Source organism: Macaca fascicularis, chromosome 10 (assembly GCF_037993035.2).
Source record: "Macaca fascicularis isolate 582-1 chromosome 10, T2T-MFA8v1.1".
Taxonomy (NCBI): domain Eukaryota; kingdom Metazoa; phylum Chordata; class Mammalia; order Primates; family Cercopithecidae; genus Macaca; species Macaca fascicularis.
In genome coordinates, this window is record NC_088384.1 from 32,948,465 (window position 1) to 32,967,713 (window position 19,249).

Consider the following 19,249-nt stretch of genomic DNA (forward strand, 5'->3'; position numbering starts at 1 on the left):
ACAGCCTGGGGGTCCCTGGTGGTCACAGCGAGTGGCCAGTCAGGTCCCATTGAGGCCCCGGGGCTCACTCATTTATTCAACTAACATGGCATCTCGAGGGGACCCGAGGCCAGTAGGGCAGGTGCATCCTCTTCCTGGGCTCAGAGCTGTGGATAGGGGCCTGGGGCTCATTGAGAAGGGGTGATTCTGGAAAAAAAAAAAAAGAAGAAGAAGATAAGTATTTTAGAAAAATAAGCTTCAAGGATCTAACTCCATTTCCAAAGGCATATATACTCTTCTCTGTGCCTGGTTCCAAGGTGCCTCGTTGCGGCAAGTGGCAGGCCAGGCCCTGTGAGAGTGGCTGGCTCTGGGGGCCACATCCCTCGTGAGACAGTTGCCAGGTGGCCCACAGGGCCTATGTGTGAAGCCCTGCCCGCCTCGCATCGCCCACCAGCCCTGGAGCTTCCCACTCCACACCCTCGTCCTCAGGCGCAGTGCTTGGCCCCGGCTGCCTCTGTCTGGATCACAGCCACTGACTCACCCTGCTGTACTCCCGCTGGCACTTACCTCTCACCCGGGGCACCGCCTCCTTGCTCTTCTCTGTTGGGAACATGTGTCCCAGGCGGGCGTGAAATCAGAGGGCATGCCTGTTCTTCCTATCACAGATGAGAGAGGCGCGTAATACTGCATGCGACTGGCCGTCCCCTTGTCCCTGTGTCCATCAGAATAGGTGGGAGTGATCCTTGGTGACTGTCTGGGTGGTTTTTGGGCTTCAGCCTTCTCTGGTCCCTCCTTGGGGCCAGGCTGGCTGGACAAGCGTGGTGGCTGCCCTCCATCTCCCGGGCCATTGAGAGCAGCTGGTGAGGCTCTCACTGTGATCAGAGGAGGGCTGCCCTGCCCGGCTGCTCCTAGCACTCCCAGGGCCACATGTGGAGATGGGCTGTCCTGCATCAGGGGTGCTGCACTGCTGGGCCTGGGGCTGGAGGCAGCTCCGGGCTGCAGAGGTGCTCAGCCCAGTGCTTCCTGAGTGTCAGTGTTGTGGGCCAGCCACACATATACATAGGAAGTGAGGACGTCCATTTGTACCTGGAATTACTATTTTTTTGGCAGAAGGACAAACTCTGTTGGGCCCATCAGCCCCAAGTCTGAACCAAGCCCAGTGGGCAGCAACGAGACCCAGTTTGCTACCAGCAGAGGCATCTCTGCAGTGGCAGGTTTGCCAGCGTGCCAGTGGTTGCCATCTCTGAAGGGACGTTCCTTGGGGCTTGTGGCCATACTCTGCACCACGGTCAGCAGCTCCTCTTTGCCTTATATGTAGTGGGCATGGCCTGCCTTCAGGATGGCTGGTCAGTTTGGCCACCTCTGTCTCCCATGCCGACCACAGCTCTGTTGGCTGAGATGATCCTCTTGGAGGGCAGCTTCATGTGAGTCTTCCTGGTTTCCAGGCTAGGGGAGGTGACTGCGGCGTAGTTCTCAAAGGCCCAGGTCAATAAGTCCTGGTCCCAGCCTCTCCTCCAGGCAGCGCTTGATGGTACAGGTGTGGTGCCTGCAGGGAGGACACTGCCGACGCCCAGCTGGGCCCTCTTGCTACAGTACACAAACAAACTGGCCCATGTGGAGGCCCTTGGTGGTGATGGACAGCTCTGTCTGCCGCTTAAACTGGTGTGGATCCTGGAGACCATCTCAGCAAGGGGATGTCCTTCAAGGTGCCCTTGATGTAGCTGTGCCGCCCGGGTAAGTCCACAGCGTGCAGGCCCATGAGCCCTCGTGCTTCACATGCACAAGGAATACAGAGCTGGCGCCCTTCCTCTGCCCACGAATCCTGTGGCCCACGACTGCTCATGAGTGCAGTTTGAAGAGCTGTACCTGGAATTTTAATGCCCTTGTTGTTTGCAGAAAATATGACAGAGTGTTATGTATCCATTACGTAATAAGCTCTTACAAAGCAGGAACATGGTGAAGATGCCTATAAATGCATGAGAAAAGGCAGAAACTGGCAATTTACAAAAGAGGAAATACGGTTCATAAACACGTGGCCAAAAATTACTTCATCTTACCAGTCATCAAAGAAGTGCAAATTAAAGCAGCATGACAGAGAGCGCTGTGCGCCGCCTGCCCCCGGAAGGAACAGAGTCTAAGGAGTGTCCTGCACCCGGAAGCCCCCACTCAGCTGGCTGCCCTTCTTCTGAGGATCTGCCCCAGGAACTCAGCTGACACATGGCGAGCTGGTGCCCCAGGTCTCCATCCTGGTGGTGTCTAGGAATCAGAGACTCGAGAGCCACCAAATGTCCTACCTCAGGAGGGGCCATTCAGCAGCACTTGGCAAACACTGCACTGGGTGCTCAAGAGCCAAGGCTGCGAGGACGGAGCTGCAGGGAGCACAGAGCCCCTCCATGGGGAGGCCTGCAGTGGGCCGCAGGCACAGCTGGGAAAGCTCAGAGCACAACATGCAGGGGCGAAAGACACTGGTGCAGGCGCCCTTCTTTCCCCAAATGGCCTGAGTGGTGCGCCTTTATCCTGGCATAGGAGGGAAATGGTGGGGACCTGACTGGGCACAGCCGCCTGCATCCTGCTGCTCACACCATTCGGGCCCCACTGGGTCCCCACCTTGGCACGAGTCGTTCACCCTCCTGCAGGGCTTCAGGCCTGAACCAGTGGGGCCTAGGACACCTGACTGGCTGTCCAGCACCAGCAGGGATATCTGGCCCTTCTCTGGCCACTGCCCAGTCCTTTGCTTGCAAGACCCATAGTGGGGCTCAGGGCTTGGTGTCCTGCCATCAGGGCTGGCCACAGCTGGGGACGTGGCCCCACCCAAGTGGAACAGGCCTCTTCCCTGCACCCACTCCCAGCCACGTCCCACCGGCCCAGCTTCTAACCCCACTGTGCCCTTGGCTGCCCTCCTCAGGGCTGAGCCTGCTACCTGCCACAGGCCACTCACTCTTCCTTTGCTGTTCTTCCCTAATGGGCTATGGAGTCCCTGCAGGGCCAGGTGTGTCTGTGCCATGCAGCCCTCTCTCCCCTGGCCATCCAGCCTGTCCTGTTGTCATGCTTTTCACATTAGTGGCTCCATCACATTCCCACCAACTTCCCAGAGGGATCCACACAGCGTGTGCAGAAGAGTCCCGGCTTTGGATGGGCCACCTAATTCCACGCCTCTCTTATCTCTTGTGACTACTTTTAAATTTATCTTTATTTCCTTCAGACCTGGGGACAGGGTTTGGTCAGCACCTGCAAGGTCTATAGTTGCCATAGTTATCATGAGGAACATGATGAGTCCCTTGGCTTCCTGGGACCAGCCAGGCAAGCATGCAGAGGAGAGTGTGGGTGCAGCGTCAGATGTTCTATTCCCACAGGCACCAGGAAGTACTGGGTCTGGTGGGCTGGACACCAGGTTGGGGAGGGACCAGAGGGCTGGGCGTGAGCCCCCTGCCTGCAGGGACCTCGGCCCCTCCTTTGTGCCCCAGCCCTGCCCATGGGGCCCAGCTCCTTCCTCTGATGTGGGCTGGCATCCCCTGTGTCTGGGCTGATCCCCAGCCGGTGCCAGCCCTCCCGGCACCCAATTCCTGCGGCTGAGCAGAGCACAGAGGCTGGAGCCAGCCTCCCGCAAGCCAGCTTAGCCAAGTTTGTATGTTTTGACTCCCGCCCCAGGACGGCAGCTGGAGACTTAAGGGTTCCCTTTCACGGGAGCTTCAGCTTCCAGATGCTTAGGTGGGCGCCACCCACATGCCGGCCAGCAGCTGGTTTGTCGCAGCCACAATGAGCAGGGGTCCTATGCCTTTGACGCCAAACCGCCTTTGCCATCGGTGGATCATCCTGAGTCCCTGGGAGCCGAGAGCAGCTGGGATTGGGAGGGAAAAGCTGCTGTGGCCGCCCTCCGGCCTGGCAAAGCCACACCCATCTGAGTTAGGGGAGGAAGGGACCTCTGCTGGCCCTTGGGCTGTGAAGAGGCCTATGCGGTGCCCTCTCTCCGGGCCCCAGGCTATGTGGAGACTGGCAGGGGGCAGCTGTGCTGACCCCCTGGACTGGCCATCCCCTGCCCCTCTTGACCTTTGCACCCAAGAGCAGGATCAGCTGAGCCAGCTGCCCCCTAGAATGGGCATGGTGTAGTTAGGACGCTGCCCCTTAGCTCAGCTCCCCTCGGCCCTGAGGTCTCTAGGCTGGGGCTGTGTGCCAGGCAGCCATGGGGGGCTGCAGCACAGAGCAGGCGGGAGACCCAGCTGCTAGCTCTGCTCACTTGGCCCTCTGCTAGTGGGTTGGGGGGGCTTCCTTTCCCCTAATGGGGAGAGACCTTCAGGCCCTACCTGGGCAGAGGGCCAGACCCAGGACTTGAGCATTGTTGGGGTACAGTCCAGGGTGTGGCTGGCTCCTCTTCAGCCTGTCCAGATAGGGAGGAGGCCATCGGGAGCCTGCAGGTGTCCTCGAAGGAGGCCCCTCTGGACTCTCGGTCTCACTGCCTGATGGTATCAGGCTGCAGTGCTGCAGACAGATGCAGGGTGACCAGGCAGGCCAGGTGCCAGCAGCTCCCCACGAAGGGCTGGTTTCTCCGGATGAAGTCGGTACCAGAGCCATTGGCACTGTGCTGGTGGCCCTGCAGCAGGGCCTGAGGCCTGGGCATGTGGAAGGTTCTGGAATCCCACACTTAGCACTCTTTGATGTCAGGGAGCCCCAGCATTGGCAAGTGCCTCTTCCTTTCCTGCATGCCAGGAACCAGTCTAAGGCCAACTGGTCTCCGCGGGTGGCACCCCGCCTTGTCTCCTGTGCCAGCTGTCATCTGACCAGCGTCTGTTTCAGACCTGCCTGCCACCTCCTGCAGAGGCCAGGAGCCCCTCTGCGCTGCTGGTGCTTCACTTTTGGCCGGTTCTAAGTTGACATTCTTTTTTCTTGAGACAGAGTCTCACTCTCTCACCCAGGCTGGAGTGCAGTGGTGTGATCTTGGCTCACTGCAACCTCCACCTCCCGGGTTCAAGTGATTCCCATACCTCACCCTCCCAAGTAGCTGGGACTACAGGTGCGCACCACCACACCCAGCTAATTTTTGTATTTTTAGTAGAGACAGGGTTTCTTTTCTTTACTTTTCTGTTTTTGTTTTTGTTTGTTTGTTTTGAGACAGAGTTTTGCTCTTGTCGCCCAGGCTGGAGCGCAATGGTGCAATCTCAGCTCACTGCAGCCTCCGCCTCCTGGGTTCAAGCGATTCAGTCTCCTGAGTAGCTGGGACTATAGGTGTGCACCACTATGCCTAGGTAATTTTGTATTTTTAGTAGAGATGGGGTTTCACTATGTTGGCCGGGCTGGTTTTGAACTCCAGACCTCAGGTGATCCACTTGCCTCGGCCTCCCAAAGTGTTGGGATTACAGACGTGAGCCATCGCGCCCGGCTGAGACAGGGTTTCATCATGTTGGCCAGGCTGTTCTCGAACTCCTGACCTCAGGTGATCCGCCCACCTCGTCCTCCCACAGTGCTGGGATTACAGGCATGAGCCACCGTACCCGGTCTGTAAGTGGACATTCTGAGAAATAGTTTAAATACAACAGCTCTAGGTCAAAGCCACTGAAGATGACCTTTCAGCCCCCTCTCTATTTCCTTCAGGTCGAGTACCAGACACCAGAAGTCTGAATTTGGAGAAGGCTGGGGTAGATACTAGCCCCGACACTCAGAAGATCCTGGTGGACTCCCGGGAAGGCACCTCTGTGCCCCACATCTACGCCATTGGTGACGTGGTGGAGGTACGGCATGCGTCCTGGGACCAGGCCCCTGCCCCTGCCTGCCCCACCACCCCTGCTCGCTGGGCTCCGGCTGCTTCTGTCCTGTGGGAGAGAAACAACACTTTCTCTGATCACAGAGGCTCTGGGTCAAACCCCAGGGCCAACCTGTCTGGAGTTCTGGGGCAACCTGGACTTGGGCCTCAGCTCTCTGCCTTTCCTTTCCTTTCTGTGGCGGGAGTGTGGAAGGCCTAAAGACAGCTGCAAGCACCAGCAGTGGACGCCTGCTGGGAACTGGGCATGGGTCAGTTCTGCACGCAGGCCCCAACCCCCGGCAGGTAGGCTGGAGGCATAGGCTTAGAAATGCCACCACTGGACATGGCCTTGGGGCCATCCTGTCCCCACAGGGTTGAGGCAGGTCCAGTTTGGGCCCACCTGGCCCCGCCCTCCCCACCTTCGTATCCTCTGGCTTGCCTCTGGGTGTCACACCGGTACAGGTCCTTTGCTCTCAGCTGCTGCTGTGAAGATCAGCTCCAGTCTTTCCTGGGTGGGGGCTCTGGAGCCCTCCTTACCCATGGCCCCAGTAAGGGACCTGGGTGGTCAGTCTTGGGATGCTGCACCCCGGCAGCCTCAGGAGTGCTCTGCCTGTCCTGCATGTGTCCAGTGCCTGCTGCTGAGAGTGGCTCTGGAGTGTCCCTGAGAGCTTCTTTGTAGCGAGACCTGTTGGTGTCAGCGTCCTGGGGCTGCACAACTAAATCACCACACACGGGTGGCCCAGAACAGCAGACATGGATTCTCTCACGTTTGGGGGCAGTAGTCTGAAATCAAAGTGTCAGCTGGGACTGGGTGTGGTGTCTCATGCTTATAATCCCAGCACTTTGGGACGCCAAGGCAGGCAGATTACTTGAGGTCAGGAGTTCAAGACCAGCCTAGCCAACATGGTGAAACCGTCTCTACTAAAAAAATACAAAAATTAGCCAGGCGTGGTGGCACGTATCTGTAATCCCAGCTACCCGGGAGGCTGAGGCAGGAGAATCATTTGAACTCGGGAGGAGGAAGGTGGAGGTTACCATGAGCCAAGATCGTGCCATTGCACTCCAGCCTGGGTGACAGCGAGACTCCATCTCAAAAAGTGTCAGCTGGGCCAGGCTCTCTCAGAAGCCTCTGGGGTAGGACACCTCCGGCGTCCCTCGGGTTGTGGCTGTTATCACTCCTCTCTCTGCCTCATCATCACGTGACAGTCTCCTGGGTGTGTCTCTGGGCCCTGATTTGCTTCTTACAGTTTCTCTGTCATTGGATTTAGGGTCCACCCTAATCCAGGATGACTTCATCTCCATCCTTACTTTAATTATATCTGCAAAGAACTTATTTCCAAATAAGGTCACACTCTGAGGCTCCAGGCGGACCCAGCAGGGTCCTGTAGGGCCCATCTAGCCGTCCCGATTGTGTGGACAGAGCACGTGACTCCACATGCCTCGGCCACATGCCTGCAGCCCCAGCTTGCTTAGCTGGATGGTTCAGCTGCTCAGTGTGATTTCTGCAAGCGCAGCCTCTGCCTTGGACCATGTAGGTGCAGTGGTCTCTGACTGCATGGTCTGTTGCATCCTGTGAGCACTGCACCCTGAGACAGTGCCACGTGCATCTCTGTGCACAGCAGGAAGCCTCCCTTCTGTCTTGGGAATCTGAGTTTTCCCTCTGCAAGTGTGTAGCTCCCAGGCTCCTGCGTTGGAAACTGTAACATTTCAAACTGTTTTGCCAGAAATGCATGGCACACACAAAGGCATTCTTTATTTAAACATTAAATCCACTCAGAAAGGTCATTCTGAACAGTCCAAAGAGTTAACACCCAACCAGTGGTCCCTTGAGCGGCTGGGAAGAGCCTGTGGGCGGGGCGGGGGCTATTGTTTAATGAGATGTTGTGCACTGTGCGCCGCCGCCGGGACGTTTCCGCAGTTAGTCAGGCCTGCTGGAATGCGCAGGCTGCGCTCTGAGTTTATCTCCACGGATCTCTACGCATTTCTGGAATGCCAAACAACATCTGCATTTCCTGCTGCCAAGGTGATTGGCAGCCCATCCCAGAGGACGGTGCTGGAACCCCCAAGGCCGGGGACACCCTGGGACGGAGGGCTCTCCAGCACAGCGACGTTCTGATTTGGAATTTGTTGTGGACTGTGACGTGCAAGTCGAGCTGCACGTCGGGAGTGTGTGGAACGCTTTGGGGTCCCTTTTCAGCCGGGGATTCCAGTGAATGCAAACGGTAGCAAGGGCTCTTTTGAGCCTGGTCATCAGGCAGCCCTCCGAGGTCAGCAGCGTGCAGAAGGGGTTTGCAGAGAAGGCTTGAGCATGTGAGGGTGGCACGGCCGGCCTCATCGGCAGCGGACTCCTTTCCCAGGGCAGGGTGGAGGGCAACAAGCGGGAGAATGAGTGACCTACCTAGGTCCCTGGGATGCCCCGCAGGGGGACGAGCTCCAGGGGGAGGCTTTACGTCACCGTACTCGGTGCCAGTGTTGGGGATTTTCTAAAGGGAGATGCCCACTTGGGGGGCAAAGGGTGGTGGCATGGGGGCTGCATATAACCCCGGACATGGTGCTGACGTCGCCCCGCTGTGCCTTCCCCAAGGGGCGGCCTGAGCTGACACCCACGGCTATCATGGCTGGGAGGCTCCTGGTGCAGCGGCTCTTCGGCGGGTCCTCAGACCTGATGGACTATGACAATGTGAGTTCTATCTAGCGGACGCCACGTGCAGCCCGGGAGAGGCCGAGTTCGAGGCTAGCTCTTCTGGGGTGAGGGGCTTTTGTGCGCTGTGTGTCTGCATGTAGGTGTGGGCATGCATGTGTGTGCGCTTATGCGGGGGTGTTGTGCACACGTGTGTGTGCAAGCGTGTGTGTGGGGCTCCGTTCTGAGAGTGTGGCGCAGGCGCGGGCAGGTGGGTCGCCTGCTGTACTTGCAGCCTGCTCCAGGCACATCTGGGCCTGGTCTGTGATCACTGCTCTTTGCGTCACATGCAATGGGGACCTTCGATTTTCGGGGCCCAAGGGCCCTCCCTGACTCCAGATCTGCTTTCAGGTTCCCACGACCGTCTTCACCCCGCTGGAGTATGGCTGTGTGGGGCTGTCCGAGGAGGAGGCAGTGGCTCGCCACGGGCAGGAGCATGTTGAGGTGAGGCCTGGGAGCAGTGCAGCTGAGGACAGTGGCGACTCCGCGACCTCACTCCACGCTCTGGGCGGAGGCCTTGTGAACAGGGCGCCGGGGTCTCTCCTTTCCAGGGGCCCTGAGCGGTGGCTGTGTGTAGCAGGAAGGGACACGTTGGGAGCAGCCCCAGAAACGGGGGTGCCTGGGCTTTGGCAGCCTCGGGGTGACTGGGCTTAGGTACCTCTGGTCTCTGCCACCACGTGTCACAGCAGTGAGGGGAAGGCCCTTGGCTGCCTTGTTCTGAGGGCAAGAAGCCCTGTGGTCCAGAAGCCCCCAGCCCCACCCCAACCATGCTGTAGGGGTGCCCAGCACCAACTGGGTCACCACCATGGTGCCACCCGCTCCCCTGCTGAGGTCAGCTGAGCGCCGGCCCCACTCCAGCACACAGCTGCTTCTCCCTGAAAGCACCAGGGCCCCGAAGGTGCCTCTGTGCTGTCCCCACCTTGCAGGGACTTGAATCTCACTCGACCCAGAAAGGTTTCTCCCAGGGGCCTCCGACCTCTGCTTCCACCCCCACCCCCTAACCACCCTACACCTCGTCTTCCTGGACTGCCCGGGTTGTCTCCCAGGCAAGAGCCCCCCACCCCTCGCCCCCCACCACATCCTGACACCTATCCTCTTCCAGCTTCTTCCAGGCTCAGGCACTCACCCTGGAGGAAAGGGGTTTTCATGGAGCAAGGCTGCTTTGGGGATCTGCTGTGGCAGGTGGCTGTGGCTCTGGGGTGGCCTGGAAGAATGCAGGGGCTCTGAAGCCTGCCGGGCCATGGTAGCTGGAAGCCTTCGGTGCGGTTTCATCTTGCTGCCGCGGCAGCTTGCAGGCACCCAGAGAAACCGGAGCCTGTGGCCTGGGTGGTGGGGCCTGGGGCCTTTGGGGATGAGTCACTGGGCTCCAGGGCTGGGCCCTTCCCCCTCCACCCCAGTCCTCTCCATCAACAGGACAGGCCTGACAGGCCAGCCTTCCCCGAGGCACTTTATTTGCTATTTTTGTTTGATTCATCACAAGTGCGCTGGGACATATGTTCCTGGCATTTTATAATGTTGTTTTATGTTTCACGATGTTGAATGGCCAAATACTCTTTGTTTGTTTTCTTTTCAATTCTGTCTTAGTTAGAACAATATTCTCTGAAGTTCCATTAATTAATAATGGCTGTGCAGCACATGTGAGGGCCCCGCTCATTTTTTACTTGGCCGCAGCCCCGGACACGCTGTCGAGCCCTTCAAGGGTGCTGAAAGCCTTTGTCCAACAGCTCCGGCTCTGGTGTGGCCACAGCGGCCTTGCTCCAGTGAGGGCCAAGGGAGCACCAGGATGCCCGAGGGAGCCGGGTGGTCGCCTGCTCACCCATTCTTGCCTCCGCCGTTGGTTGTGGGGGAGCTGTATCCACGCAGGTTTGCTGTGCCCAGCCTGGGTGCTTGGGTTGCCTGATGCCTGCTCTGTTGCTGTGGTCTGCGGGGGTCCCAGGCTTGTTTGGGAGAGGGTCTGTCCTGTAGAGCATGGCTCCAGCCACTGGCTGCCTGCACACAGCCTGTAGCCAGCCAAGCCCTCCTCCCCATCCCAGACCAGACCTTCAGGCGAGATGGATGGTTCCTGCCCATCATGACCCTGCCTTGCCCATGCAGCCTGTGGGAGCTGCAGGTGCCACAAGGTTTGTTTGTCCCAGCACTGATCCAGGGGTGGTATCCTGTCCCCAGGTCTATCACGCCCATTATAAACCGCTGGAATTCACGGTGGCTGGACGGGATGCATCCCAGTGTTATGTAAAGGTGAGCATCCCTGTGGCCCAGGGTGCTGAGGGTGAGAGGGAGGGTGGGAAAGAGCCCGGCAGGGCTAATACCCAAGGGCTGGCCCCAGCCATGCCCCCCAGGCAGGGTGCAGGGTGGATGCAGGGTGGACGTGACCCAGCCCCCTCCTGGGCTGGTAGCTGAGATGTGCGGCTTTCAGATGGTGTGCCTGAGGGAGCCCCCGCAGCTGGTGCTGGGCCTGCACTTCCTTGGCCCCAACGCAGGCGAAGTTACTCAAGGATTTGCTCTGGGGATCAAGTAAGTCCCGAGGAATGCGGGCCGTGATGCGATGCGCAGCCGGGTGTCCCTCGAGTGCCAGCAGTGCGGCAGTGGAGAGCTGCTGCCTCTCTTGCTGCATTTATGTGGCCTTCGCGGGTTTGCAGCAGAGATTCCTCAGGCCCTCCTCAGACAGGGCGGGTTCAGGGAGACAAGGGGCAGCTCTGCCCCAGCCAGATGCTGTTGAGCCAGCCAGAGCCAGGCGAGGTGTCCACTGTGGCCCCGGGTCGCTGCTGGGGCCCTCGCCCACCCGGCCCAGCACTGATGCCACCATGAGCGGGGCGCCAGTGCCTGGAGAGCCACCCCAGGGCTGCTGCATGTCTTCTGGAGCTGGGGCCATTGCCCGGGTCTTGGGCTCAGGCTGTGTGTTTTCGGTGTCCCGGGGTCAAAGGAAGCCGTGGCAAAGGCTCTGGGTGGGTTGACAGGGGTAGTTGGAGGTTGGGACATTGTGCATGGCCTGAGAGACGTGGCTGGCTGGATGTGGGGCCTGGGGGGCGGTGGTGTGGTGAGGTCAGGATGCGCTGTCTGTGGGTAAAGCAGAGAGCAGAGGCCTAAGGCAGGACTGTGCCTGGGGGCAGGGGATGGAACAGCAGGAAGCCAGGCCAGGGCAAGCCAGGGCGTGGCTGGGTGGGAGGTGGGCTAGATGAGCGCTGAGCATCTGCTGGGAGGGAGGTGGATGGCTCCCACAGGTGTGGGCAGGGGTCCTGGCTTCTGGCTGGGGGTTAGGGGACAGTGAAGAGACCAGCAGCCTCCGAGGCCCTCCTCTTCCCAGGGATGGGATGCTGTGGACCCCCCTCCCTGTGCTGACCCCCGCCTGCCTCCCCCATCCCCTATATGTGCAGGTGTGGGGCCTCCTACGCGCAGGTGATGCGGACCGTGGGTATCCATCCCACATGCTCCGAGGAGGTAGTCAAGCTGCGCATCTCCAAGCGCTCAGGCCTGGACCCCACGGTGACAGGCTGCTGAGGGTAAGCACCATCCCTGCAGGCCAGGGCACACGGTGCGCCCGCCGCCAGCTCCTCGGAGGCCAGACCCAGGTATGCAAGTGGGGCCGGCTCTGTGTTTGAGGACAGGGCACATGGCAGGGGTGCAGGAGCCCTGGCCATGGGCTCCCTCCAGGTGTACAGCAAGGCTGTACCTGCCACGCCACCCAGAACAGGGATGCTCCGTCCTGTAACCAGGCCACATTGGTGACAGGCAGGAGGAGAAGTCCCCAAGGGCCCAAACCTCCCCGGGAACCCCAGACCCCGGCCTGGCCACAGCTGCTCCCCACACACAAGAGGTCTCAAGAAACAGGGCTCATCCGTAGGAGCCTGGCCCAGGCGGATGCTGGCGTGGAGGGTGTACGGGGCGGGCTGAAGTCGGGCATCTCAAGTTGCTGCTTCACAGGCGGCTGCAGTCGGGAAGCTGGCCTCCCACCTGGCTCCTGCAGAGTTCAGGGCCCGCTTGTTTCCTTGCCTCCCAGAAGGTGGAGGCGCTGCCCTGTGATGGCCGGCCCTGCCCAGCCTGCCCCACACATTTGGTTCTGTTTCAGCTCTGCAGTCAGGCTGGCCAGGGGCATGTTGTTCATCCTCTTCCCAGGAGGAAGAAACTGGAGAGAGCTCCTGGCCTCTGCCCCAGGGATGCCTGTGCCAGAGCCCTCTCGCCTCGTGGTCTGACAGTGCATCCTCCGGCCAGGGCTGAGGACGGGGGCCGGGGCAGGGTGGGCCCTTAGCCTGTGCCATCCAGCCCACCTGGGGCACCCCCACGGCTGTCAGCCTGTCCCGGGGTTGGGGGTGTTTGGGCTCCATCTCTCCCCTGGGGCTGAGGTGGAGACCAGGCAGAGCAGTGGGCTCCCCCGAAGATGCCTGTGGACAGGCTCTGGGGTCCGCATGGTGCCGAGGGGCTCTGGGGAGGCCTCTCTAGGGGTACTCAGAGCCCCCTGCTTCGCTGTGGCTGCCTCCCCCCGGCGGGGCTGAGCTTGATAGGAATAAACAAAGGGCATCCTGAGGAAACTCTTATCAGAACATTGCACCTCCCAGAGCTGTTTTGTTAGGAGCCTGCTATAAATTTTTATCATTTCAAAATATTTTTGTAGCACTGCGTCGCTCCCTGTGACGCATCGCCCTGGGGTGGGGCCACTCTCTGCAGGGTTTGTTTCTCACCCGTCTCTCCCTTGGGGGTCCCTGGGTGTGGCAGTGGGAGACATGACCAGGCTGATGGGAGGGGTGGGTGGCTGCCTTGACCTTCCCGTTGTTGGCAGGATGGCTGCAGGCAGGTTTGGAGGGCCTCACCCTTCTCCTGGAGCGCCTGTGAGACGGTCAGCGTGGAGCACAAGTGCTGGACAGGTGGCCTGTGTGCCCCGCGTGCCCCGCAGGGATGGCTCAGGGGACTGTCCACCTCACACCTGCACCTCTCAGCCTCTGCCGCCTGGCACTCCTTCTAGGCTCCTGCTGCCAGATGATGACGACCTGGGTGGAAACCCACCCTGTGGGCACCCATGTCCGAGCCCCCTGGCATTTCTGCAGTGCAAATAAAGAGGGTGCTTTTTCTGAAACGTGCTCTGCCTGTGGTGTCCCTGACGGGCCCCAGGATCGCCCAGGTGGGTGGGGTCTGGCCAGGTCACCGGGCCCCTCTTAAATCATGTGCAGCCCAGGGTCCGCTGGGGCCCCTTGAACTCCTGAGCACAATTCCGAGCAGCCCTGGGCAGAGGGGAGCAGCCTTGCAGTGCTGGGGACCCCACCTAGGCAGGAGGCAGAGCCACCCCACCTGCCCCACAGCTGTCTGGCCTCTGGCCTGAAGACGCCCACTGAGGGTTTTTCCTGGGACCCTCTGCCTGGTCTCTGCACCTTGAGGCAAGAACGGCAGCCCAGCGCCAGGCAGGCTCTCGGGAGGGGCGGCGACACTGGCTTTGTTCTGGAACAGCCCGCCAACGGGCGGGCCCATGATGGGAGGTAGCAGGGCTGTGTGAGGCTCTCTGTCCCTGGATGTCAGTCACTTTGCCGGTTTCCACTGTGGCCCTCCAAGTCAGCTTGTCGACTGCGTCAGGCTAATCCTGTGCATTGAGGCTTGATGGGCTGGGGAGCGCCTGTCAGTCACTGCCGAGAGACAGCGCTGACAGCCACGGCCGGGCCCTCCATTGTGCTGGGGCTTTAGCGGTGGCTAATCGCGTGTCTTCCTTAAGAAAACATCACTTAGTCTGCCGGCCCCGAGCCCTGGATGGGACCCTGCTTGTCAGTGCACAGAGGAATGCCTTTGCGCCTTAATGGGCCTGCAGAAGCCCGACTTGCCGTGTGAAGCGTGCGCGTGAGCTCTCAGACACCCACTTAAGATGCCAAGTGCTGGGCCAGGCCCTCCCACAAGTGCAGCTCCTGATCAGCCATGTCCCATTTAACGCACGGCTGGTGGCATGCCTGGGCTGGATCCTGTGGGTGGGGCTTGCCTCTAGGCCTGCAAGTTTTTTGCCTTGGGGGCACCGCAAGGCCGGGAGGTCGGCCTACACCTGCTGCCTGGGCTCTAGGGGGTGGCTCTGGGCAGCAGCCAGGAAGGGGGCAGAGGGCCTGTGGATTCCTCGGCCCTGGGATCAGTCCCTGCCAGGGAGCACAGGGAAAACTTGAAATGGCCTTGGTGCTTTTGTGGTGATGGAGAGGATGCAGCTGTGTGGAGCCCGCAGTACACGCTGGGCGGCACTCTGCCAGGAGGGCCTCTCGCCTCCCTGCCCGCCCAGCCGACCAGGAGTGCCTGTTGCTGGGGGCCTGAGAGCCACCCACACGTCTGTGTCCCCACTGGCCCCTCCAGGTGGTTTTCCCTGCGTGCCCTTTCTTCCTGGAACACACCGTGTACCACATACCTGCTCTCTGTGACCTCAGCTCTCCCGCGCTGTGTGGCCCATTCAGCCGGCCTGCGCATCCCCTAGGAGGGACCAAAACGTCCACCACACACATCCCAGGCAGCCGTGGGTCCTTGGGCTCCCGCTGCACAGGGGCTCATACTCTCCTGGTAAGTGGCAGGCAGGGGTCCAGCGCAGTTTACAAGCAATGGGTGCTGCAGGCAAAGAGCTGCCACAAACAGGCCAGCACCGCTGCCCCAGGCCCTCTCAGGGCCGGTGCTGAACTGGCAGGCACCTGGCTGCAGACCAGGCCCAGGGGACCCCACAGGCACTGGCCATCCCCACACCTCACTACTCTGGTGGGACACTGGCCCAGAGCCCCCACCCAGGCAGCTGCACAGCCAGGGCAGGAACCAAGGCCCAGCAGGGCAATGTGGGCAAAGCGGCCGCTCTCCCAGGCTCCCTTGCCCAGTGTGGGACCAGTGTCCTGGGCCAATAGTGGTTTCGATCCTGTGTTTCCCCAGGGACGGCCCAGGGAGTACAGGGTGGAGCCAGAGCAGGGTGTTCTCCACCTGGCCCCGGGGCCGCCTTCCCGCCTTCACATGTTTTTATGGTGCAATGAAAATATGATTTTAATTCCTCAGATTGTTCTGTGTAACCTGCAATTACCCGCGGCGACATCCTGCACACTTCTGCTGTGGCACCAGATTTCGCAAAGACGTGGGAGGGGGAGGAGTGGGCAGGGGGTGCTGCCCAGCCAGGCTGAGTGGACCCCCTGTGCTGCACCCTCCACTCTGACATGGGACAGTGTCACCTTCTCCTGCCCCCAGCACCCCCGAGTGACACTGGGCAGTTCCCAGGCCCCCTGGGTGATCCACATGCAGGGGAGGGGACATACAGTTATGGAGGGCTTCCAGGGCCAGAGCGGGGCAGCAGGGGAGGGCAGGGCCTGGCAGGGCTCTGAGGAGTGGAACAGGGGGTACAGCAGGGGTCATCAGCTCAAGGGGAGGGGTGATTGAGATGCTCAGACTGCAGCCCCCCTCCCTGAGCATGCTGCAGCCTCGCTTGTCCCTAGCCTCAGCTGACAGCCATCGGGCGCCTCGGCCCTGCTCTCCTGGCCGTGAGGTGACCTTAGTGCTGGCTGGGCCCTCAGGCAGAGCTGCCCCTGTGAGAGCAGCAGTGTCAGGCAGGGCTGCAGTTGAGAGCACCTGTTTCCTGGCCTCAGGTTTGGGCTCCTCCCACAGGGTCTTGGCACATGAGCTCACCTCGGCTGACACCTGCTTGCCTTACCTGGCCCACGGCCACTCCAGCCCCAGCGCAGCAGCTCAGAGGTGCCGCCAGTACCTGGGCCCTGGGCCCTGGTCCCCTCCCCAGGTTGAAGCAGACCCCAGGGGCAGGCCTGAGGCCCCCACCTACCCCTCACACACTGGGCAAGAACTGGAGGTGACCCAAGACTTGTAATGAGGGATGCCCTGAGGTGGCTGGGCAGTGTGCCCACCGGGGCAGGGCCATGAGGCCACACTAACGCCTGCAGGCCCTATTGAGGCTCCAGGTGCCTGGGCCACCTCGGGTTGAGGCTCCATCCTAGTGGCGTCACCACCCCATGCTCATGTCTCTCCCCAAGAGAGCACACGTTGGCACCTGGCTCCAGTGGGTGGCCTGAGAGGCGTGTTGGTGTCTGCGTTGGGCTGGTGGGTGGGGGCTACTCCTGCCTCCCAGAGCTCAGAGCTGCCTGAGCCTCCTGGTCGCGGTCCCAGGCTGCTGCCCCACCCTGTGTCCCTCTGGGAGCCACTTCTCCTCCCCAGAGTCCCTGAGTGCCCCTGCCCTGGGCAAGAGCTCCTCCCGCCCAGCCTGATGAGACCTGCTGGCCTCTGCCCACCTGCCCTCACTCATCGCCACTTCCCACCCTTGGGCTTAGTCAGGGTCCATGAGGGTCGGTGTAGGTCATCCACTGGCAGACACGGGGATCCCCACACTCTGGAGCAGGAAGCAGCAGGGGGTGCACACCCAAGACCAGCGGGCCAGCACCAGTGGCCAGGGCAGGTGGTACAGCCCCTACAGGTATCAAGGCCCGGGCACAGGGCCCATTGAGGTAGAAGCACGTTCCTCCATGGGCCCAACCCCAGCCCCATCAGGAAGCAACTCCCTCTGAACTGCCTCTCCATCCAGATGGGCCTGGGCCAGGGAGCCAGCCAGCTGCTGAGAGAGACTTCCAGATCCCGCTCCCTGAGCTTCCATGGAGCCCCAGGCCGCAGCCCCACACCCGTCCTGGTAGGGCCACTGGCACACAAGACCCCTCCCATGGGCCCCCAGCCTGCGTCCTTAGGCTAGCCCACCTCTGTCTCCCTGGTCCTCCCCTCCCCAGCCCTCCCAGCGGAAGTCCAGAGCTCAACAGGGCCTGGCACGGGAGCATTCTATGCCCGGCCTAGTCTCCTTCCTCTGCCACCATCTTCGAGCTGGGCTCTCTGGCTGGGCACTGCATGGCCCTGCAAGCTGCCTGAGGTCCTTCCTGTACCAGGCAGGGGCGTAAATAAACAAACAGGTACACGCTGGCGTCCTGGCTGCCACCCCGAGCAGAAGGCAGGCAGGGAGGAACTGGCTCCATGTGCCCCCATGTCCCTCTGCACCCGGGCTGAGGGGGCTCCCCGCTGTGCTTGGGGCTTCTCGGCTGTGCTCTTCCAGGCAGGATCCAGTGCTCCAGTGCTGTGCAGACCCCAGCTCTGCTTTGCTCCTGCCCAGACCAGGTCCCACAGGGCCGGCTGTGGGGAGCCAAGCTGCTGGTGCCCCCTCAGATGGGCTAGTGAAGGAAGGAGCTCAGAGTGGGAGGCAGGCAGGCAAGGGCCTGTCCAGCCACAACCTGGAATGTTCGGCTTGGGAAATAACTGGACAGAAGATTCAACAGGCAAGAGCTGCCATGAGACTGATAACCCAGGAAACGGATGTGACGCAGCCCCGACAGGGTTCTGGGAGGCAGAGCGTGGGAGGGATGGGGCCCCAGACACCAGGGAGCTCCTGGGGTCTCACCTGCAGCAGCTCCCTGAGCGTCAGCCACAGGGCCCACTTCCAAGCCTGGCAGGCGTGGCTGGCATCATGGCTTTCTGTTCCCAGAATCCACCATGCAGGGTGAAGTCTGGTCAAGAGCTGAGGACTTGCTGCAGACACCCTGCACTCTGTCAGGCGGTGACAGCATCCAGCTCGGGCTGGCACTACGGGTCATCAGGGAATACAGGCAACAGCAGCCGAGACTGCCTGCGCTGGCCAGGAGTGGAGGATTGGGGCGCCACACCCGCCCACACGGTGCCCACGCCCTGCGGCCAGGTCCATGCACTGAATGCCACTGATTGCTGCTGTCAACACCCTGGATGGATCTTCCGGGCAACTCTGGGAGAGAGAGGCAAGACTGTGGGCCCATTTTCCAGATGCTGCTCCTTAATCCCTGTCCACTTGATCACGGGAACCGTCAGGGCTGCAGCTTCAGTCCTGGGCCTGGTGCCCGTGGGCCCTTGGTGCTTTCCTGCAGGTGCAGTCGAACCTCACTCCTGCCACACACTGACCACCCTCCTGTCCCTCATCCTCCCCTATGCCTGCTCTCGAGGCCCAGCCTAACTCCCTGAAATCTCCCTGACCTCTGGTCCTGCCACCAGAGGGTTCTGGAGTCCTGCTTGTCGTGGTCCCCGGCCAACCCCCTGTGCCTATGAGGACAGCGAGGGGGCCATCTGTGGGGTCCAGCAAAGCATCTTAGGCCCGAGCCTGCCTGATCCCAGCCCTGACGTGGTGGATGGTGCTCGGGTTACCCTAATCCCGAAACCCAAGCCGGCGTTCCCAGAGCCTTCCCTTACTTCCCAGCGAGGGGACAAGCAGAGGCTCCTGGGAGACAGAAGAGAACGTCCCCCGCTGTGCCTTTTGGTTGGCAGCTGACTCCCATGGGGGCAGGGCAGGGAGCTGGGCACCCACAGGAGTGAAAATCCAGGCCCAACAAACCGTGTGTTCAGGACATAGAGGAGGTGCAAAGCCAGCGGTGCCGGTGCAGCAGGAGCAAAGCGTGGGGCAGACCTGGCTGAAGCCTGGCGAGGTCCTGGCCTCCAGGGTTTCGTGGGACAATGATGGGGCCTTGTGGTTCCACAGAATGGAACTTTTTTCCCCCTAACTAAAACTGGAATCTTTTTGGCTTATAACTGATGATGAAATACACCAGATGCTTGAGAATCAAGTGGAGCCACAGGCAGGAGGTGGTGTGGCCTTGTAACTCAGCAGCTGGGGGCGGAGCCAGCTGTGCCTAGCCCTCTACCCTGGCTGCTGACCTCTGACCCAGCTGGGGCTCCCAGGGCCACCCCTACACTGGGCACCCCAGCTCGGAGCGGGAGCACCCCACAGGCTCCCTGTTTATGATGATGTGGGTGGGGCCACGCATGCTGAGGACTGCGAAGGGCGCCAGTGTCTTCTGCATCGTGGTCTCCCCGAAGCAGACAGAGTTAGCTCCTGACCTACAAGGGTCACAGTGTAGGACAGAATGTCA

General features: G+C 60.8%; 1 protein-coding gene across 12 annotated transcripts in view; it reads left to right on the forward strand.

The window, feature by feature from the left end:
- Positions 1 to 13,461, forward strand: part of TXNRD2 (thioredoxin reductase 2) — a 68,720-nt gene extending 55,259 nt beyond the window's left edge. For all 12 annotated transcript variants that reach the window (XM_045363979.2, XM_005567957.4, XM_065522499.1 and 9 more), the window contains 7 exons: positions 5,566 to 5,702; positions 8,298 to 8,393; positions 8,745 to 8,837; positions 10,560 to 10,631; positions 10,810 to 10,907; positions 11,768 to 11,962; positions 13,168 to 13,461. In XM_045363979.2, the coding sequence (XP_045219914.2) occupies positions 5,566 to 5,702; positions 8,298 to 8,393; positions 8,745 to 8,837; positions 10,560 to 10,631; positions 10,810 to 10,907; positions 11,768 to 11,891 (620 nt within the window). In that variant the 3' untranslated portion in view covers positions 11,892 to 11,962; positions 13,168 to 13,461. The remainder of the gene's footprint in view (positions 1 to 5,565; positions 5,703 to 8,297; positions 8,394 to 8,744; positions 8,838 to 10,559; positions 10,632 to 10,809; positions 10,908 to 11,767; positions 11,963 to 13,167) is intronic.
- The last annotated feature ends 5,788 nt before the right edge of the window (positions 13,462 to 19,249 follow it).